At 42.1% G+C, this 5664-nt stretch overlaps 1 protein-coding gene across 3 annotated transcripts; it reads left to right on the top strand.

The window, feature by feature from the left end:
- The first annotated feature begins 467 nt into the window (after window positions 1-467).
- Window positions 468-3680, top strand: LOC147897011 (haloacid dehalogenase-like hydrolase domain-containing protein Sgpp). 3 transcript variants are annotated; one of them, XM_087381958.1, is made up of 7 exons: window positions 470-734; window positions 874-927; window positions 2111-2185; window positions 2313-2434; window positions 2513-2667; window positions 2784-3045; window positions 3179-3680. In XM_087381958.1, exons 1-7 carry the CDS (start codon window positions 638-640, stop codon window positions 3332-3334), a joined length of 921 nt encoding a protein of 306 aa, XP_087238084.1. In that variant the 5' UTR covers window positions 470-637; the 3' UTR covers window positions 3335-3680. The 3 variants fall into 3 exon arrangements, with proteins under 3 accessions (XP_087238086.1, XP_087238084.1, XP_087238083.1); XM_087381957.1 differs by having other exon boundaries at window positions 2310-2434; XM_087381960.1 differs by lacking the exon at window positions 2111-2185 and having other exon boundaries at window positions 468-734; window positions 2310-2434.
- The last annotated feature ends 1984 nt before the right edge of the window (window positions 3681-5664 follow it).

Here is a 5664-nt window from a genome sequence, read left to right as displayed (position 1 = left end):
GATATTTTGAAGTACTCTGTCATACAGAATTTTTTTTTGGACATGGTGGATGTGGAGTACATGGTTGACGCAAGCTTTTCCCTATAGTACATGGCTGCAGACTTTTCCCTTTAGGGATGTTTTGTGTGTCTATTGTAGATTTTGTATGTTCAGTTATGACATTGTATGCGGATGTGTATTTGGACATATCAATGAGTTCTTTGGTTTTACTTTCGGATGTAATATTTTGAAGTACTATGTCATAGACATTTTTTTTGGTTAGAATTTGTTGCTGGTTTCAGACATTTTAGCATCTTGAGACCCGGTGGAGCGGGTCACTAGGCCGTCGTAGACGGGTCAGGTTACTCGTGAAATTAAAGATCCTTGCTTGGGCGGAGGTGTAAGCCCGCGTGGAGAGTGAAGACGGGCCACGCTATTTTTTGGTTGGAGAGAGGTTGGGCAGCTTGGGGCAGATGGACCAGAGTGTGTGATAAGTGTTAGGGATGAAGTGTGTTGACCAACGTGAACCATGATGCGCATTGAAGGAAGCGTGTTGGCAATGGAGGAGGAGAATGGCTCTCGTATACTCTTTAAAGAATCACTGCACGCCATCCATAACTAGTAGCTCTCTTCTCTTCATCTGAGCTTGTTCATCATCATGGCTGCCTCTGCCCTCCGGTCTCTGGCTTTTGGGAGCTATGCCAACTCCATTCACCCTTCCCACTCCCCTGCATCCTTCTTTGCATCTCACACTGGTAAGCATCTCTCTCTCTGCTTTGCAACCTTTCCATATCACTTCTCCCTTTGCTTTCTCACATTGCCTTCATCAATTGGGTTCTTCCTTCTTATGGGCTCTCCTGATTTGCCCCTCTCCTGTGATTCTTGCCCTTGCAGACTTTGCTCGACATGCAGCAATCAACCCAATTCGCCAACAGCCTCGAATTCCAGGTACTAGAGCTCCATCCTTTGTGCCCTTTTTGGTGCTGTCTTTCCATTTCCTTGGTTTGTCTCATACTGGCTCTCTCTTTTGGAGGAATGCCGTTAGTTGTCGAACTAGTCTTCATCAAAATGGAGGCGAGGGTGATAAGCTCTGCAGTGATGGAGTTCCAGGCACCGAATTCTGCGCCCTGCTTTTTTGTCCTCACACATTTTCCGCTTCCAATTGCCTGCTGCTTAGCTGGTTCTGCTGTTCCCCTGATCCAGCCGTGCTGTGTAGCTGGCTGATTGGCTGCCTCAAAACTCACAAAGTTTTGACACTGCAGGCTGGACACCCTTTCAGCCCGCTTTACTCTTGGCTTGCATGGACCTTGGATGCGGGCCGGTCTTGGCCAGCGGCTCTCACGTCCCCTGATTCATGCTTCTGGTCAGATTGTGTGGAGATGGAGACGGTTATTGTACTTCGTTAGCTTCACCTTTCAGCTCCGCTGCTCTAATTGCTTATCGCTGTGAGGTGCGTTGTTTTGTGCCACCATGGCCAACCCGTTGCTAATACATCTTGGCCTCCATATTGTTTCATTCTGCTTCTGGTTATGGGCCTTCTTCCAAGTCTATTTCGTAGAGAATATTGAACTGCAATTCGTTTCCTCAAAGGCCGGTTGGGTCTCTCACTCAGTTGGACGATGGGTATTCCTCTGTTTTTTTTGTTTGAGTTGGTCATTGCCACATTTGGAAGAGCTGACTAGCTCTTGGCCTTCTTGCTTTGCTTTTTTCTACTAGTATTGCATGTGGCTTCCGCTGGCTATTTGAAGCTGTTTTGAGCGTTGCTTCATTCAATTGAAAGGTTCTATCGCAAGCATCTCGTAGAGATGCCCCTGCTCGTTGTTTGGGTTCGTTCCTTGAAATAATTGGCTTGAAAAAGTGAAACCCTCTCCGACTGTTATTATCCTTTTATTCGTGGGTATCTTTGTATTTTTTTTTCCAATGAATATCTTTGTCATTTTTATTCTCTAATCCATAAAGAAATGCTGTTTAGGCTTTAAGCTTCTGGAAACGTTGTTTAGGCTTTAAGCTTTCTTTCTTCTACGAGGCAGGCGTTCTGCCAATTGCAGGTGGTAAAAAGGAAATGTTGTTTAGGCTTTAAGCTTCTGGAAATGTTGTTTAGGCGTTGAGCTTTCTTTCTTCTACGAGGCAGGCTCTCTGCCAATTGCAGGTGGTAAAAGGGAAATGCAATTGTGTTGCCATGCAGTTAGCATCCAAAGTAGCCTAGGTAAGCCTCCCCCCCCCTCTCCATCGTCTCTCTCTCTCTCCTCAAAGTGAGTCCTCTGTGTGTGGTAATCTAATGTATTTATGGGTTTTTGCTGAATCCTACTGTTTATGTTTGTGATCTTTAGCAGATGTAATCAGACCGCCTATCCCAGAAATTAGATCTCTTAAAGCTGTGATATTTGATGTTGATGGAACACTGTGTGATTCTGACCCCTTGCATCATATTGCTTTCATTGAACTCCTTCAAGAGGTATACTTGCATCACCATACCTGCAAATCTTTTAAGGGACCTTGAATGCCTCCAATATTGAAAATTCTTGATTGGCAGGTAGGGTTCCAAGGAGGAGAGCCAATTAGTGAAGAATTTTTTATCAACCATATAACTGGGAGAGATATTTTTGAAGTGACTAACGAGCTATTTCCTGGGTGGAGCCAAGAGAAGCGTGACAAGTTTGCAGAAGATAAAGAATCTCGTTTTCGCAGGTTTTTAACTTTAAAAAGGGTTTTGACTGAAGTTTGGGCCATGCAGTGTCAGTGAATGTGTTTATATTAAAATTTGAGGTTCCATCACGTGCTAACCTATATATTTATATGGACAGTCTGGCAACGAAGCAGTTGAAGCCTGTAGAAGGTCTGGAGGCCCTATGCCAATGGATTGAAGAGCATGGTCTTCAACGTGCTGCTGTTACAAATGCACCTCGTGTGAATGCTGAGCTCATGATATCACTGCTTGGACTTGAAAACTTTTTTGAGATTCTTGTCGTTGGAAGTGAATGTGAAAGAGGCAAGCCATTCCCTGATCCATATTTGAAGGCTCTCGACCATTTGAAACTCTCAGCTGATCAAGCACTTGTCTTTGAGGTAAAGGTCCTGCTTTTACCTTAAGATGTAAGGGACTGCTATTTAGTGCTCGAGGGCCTCACTATGTAGTATCGCCTCAAATCTTGTTTGGTTAAGAAACATGTTAGTGATGACTCTGATCTATTGTGCACAGGACTCTTCAACTGGTCTGAAAGCTGCTGTTACAGCCGGCATGGCAGCAGTAGGTGTGGCCACCAGAAATCCTGAAGATTCACTGCTTAAGGCAGGCGCATCTCTTGTGATCAGAGATTTTAAAGATCCACAACTGTGGAACACTTTAAGGAGCTAGTCTTAACTAAATGCTCAAAATTTTTTCCCAGAAATTGAGAATTATTTTATTGAAGCAACAGGCTGCCTTAACGGTATACGTATCTTAGGTAAGGGCACCCTTGTGCCCCTCTTCTTTTTACCCAAGCTAAGGTCCACGGTACTTTCACGTTTACTGCCCAATTTTATATGGATACCCTGTCAATGTGGAACAGAAATAATGTGGACATGCTAAGTGATGTTGTAAATAAGTTCCATTGTGGTCCAGCATCCAGAAATAGCAAGGGAACACCCAAGGCCATCTAGGTTGTTGGCGTACTCCATAATGCCTTTGGATCCATAATTATGGTTTCTGAAGGAAAATCTGTTATTGTATTATCAATTATTTTGGGTAGTCAATTGATCCCATCTCATTGTGTTCTAGCTATAAAGGAAAGTAAGAGATAGTCTGTGCTCTGTAGGGTGAGGGTGCCAATGCGTGCTAATTTGGTTGGTGTCGTGCTATTTAACAGTCTCTCATTTTTAAGCTCCTCATGCCTTGCATGCTATGATATTGCAAACCATTTAGCACGTTCTTTCTTCTCTTTTTCCCCCGTAGCTCAACCACACAGCTTGCTTGAATCTTACCGACCAATGCTTGGTGAATACAGGCCCCTAGAGCCCAAACTATTAGGCCAAAGCCCCAAACGCAGTTTATGAATGTGTCTTGTGTAGCATTAAAGCACACACTTTAGCTCAATTCAAGAACAAGGCATTCCTATTCTTTTCATGTCCTGATGGTTATATTAGCTCATATTAGCTCAATTGTTGATCCTAGCGCACCTTTAGATATCATCTCTCCAAGGGAGAGCTAGATGTCAAACTATATTGTGTCACAATAGTGCTTGGTGATAACATTGTGCAAGTTCCATCCGCAGCAGTTGGTGCTAACATTGTGCAGGTTCCACCCGCAGCAGCAGCATGGTACCGTAATGGAAGTAGTTGGAAGTGATAGCTCTTCTTGTATAATTTATGGAATATGAACTTCCGTTGAATGGCCTGACCCATTGTGTGTAGGAGTGGTTTAGGTCACTTCCTTGAGAATCCCAAAAAAAGGAGGAAGCCTTCAATGTCAAATAAATTTCCTCAATGTTGATGCATTGTCTATTAGACGTACCCTACATGACTTAAAGTGACATTAGCAAGGCCTCCAATTGGGCCCCATCATGGTGTCTTATGTACTCCATGAGTGGGTGGTAATAATGCCATGGCCTTAGGATTGGCACAAAAGAAGAGTAATTATACTTCTCGATTATTTCATGGTTGTGCAGTTAATACTCGAGCAATTATAGTAACCTAATTTAAGGTAAATGCATGCAAAAAGGTACTAACTCTAAATTATGTAATGCAATGTCAATTGGTTTGAGCATAAGCAGCTGAACTTGTCACTTAGTATGCGAAGAATATATATCAACTCTAACAAGGATGGATAAATGAGGAACTCCTTGATGTGAATGTTGAAGCTGAATTTGTCTCTTAGTATGCGAAGAATCAATATCAACTCTAAAAAGGATGGATAAATGAGGAGCTCCTTGATGTGAATGTTGAACATATGGCATATACTTACCCTACGGCTTGAATTCTCATCGAAATTGACCCTTACCATTTGAACCAAATTTATCCATCCATTTGAGGGTACCTTGTGGTGGAGTGTTCGAGATAAGTGTCCATACCATAAAATGATCAAAAGGCTAGATAAGAATCTCAAGTCCACATCATTGATGATAAAGGATGGTAAAATTAATCCATATGAATTGGAAGAGTAATCTAGCTTGGAGGCATATCTCAACAATGATTCAGTAAAAAATAGACATATTGGAGAACTTGTCCACCATAAAAATCACATAGTCATGTTGCCTTGATGGTTAAGGCCCTAAGATAAAGTCTATGCAGGTGGCCTCACACAGTCGTTAGGCTAAAGGCTATTATACAAGCCAATTTGTTTCTTAAGAGACTTGTTTTAATTGCAACTTCACAACATAGAATGATCCACTTTTTATGTATTGTGATTTACTAACTGGCTAGACTTGATAAGAGTTATATGAGGGAATGTCCAAGGATTGGTTGGTGTTCCTTAAACTCTACATACTTGGGTGTTGTGCAAGCATGTCTATGAGACTTAATCCTCAACATCCTAAAGGAGTGAATTCCTAACAACAATTGCGTGAGTAGGATACAGATATTAGATTCATCTTTTCTAAGTATTAGTAGGTGTATTTGACTTGCAATCTTGCTCTTCAATCATGGAACTTTTGTTTTGAATCCTCATAAGTGCTTGTTCCATGCTATGAGCCTATATGTAAAGTTTGTTCC

Source organism: Dipteris shenzhenensis, chromosome 11 (genome assembly GCF_047967505.1).
Source record: "Dipteris shenzhenensis isolate YYH24624 ecotype China chromosome 11, Dip_SZ_1.0, whole genome shotgun sequence".
NCBI classification, from domain to species: domain Eukaryota; kingdom Viridiplantae; phylum Streptophyta; class Polypodiopsida; order Gleicheniales; family Dipteridaceae; genus Dipteris; species Dipteris shenzhenensis.
Note: the sequence above shows the minus strand (reverse complement) of the source record. Positions and strands in the feature narration are given on the sequence as shown.

Excerpts from the sequence above, each read along its gene's own strand:
- LOC147897011 (XM_087381957.1), top strand. The coding sequence starts at position 638 with ATGGCTGCCTCTGCCCTCCGGTCTCTGGCTTTTGGGAGCTATGCCAAC. Across the intron at positions 928-2,110 it reads CCAACAGCCTCGAATTCCAG|GCTCTCTGCCAATTGCAGGT; the intron begins GTACTAGAGCTC and ends TCTACGAGGCAG. Across the intron at positions 2,435-2,512 it reads TCATTGAACTCCTTCAAGAG|GTAGGGTTCCAAGGAGGAGA; the intron begins GTATACTTGCAT and ends CTTGATTGGCAG.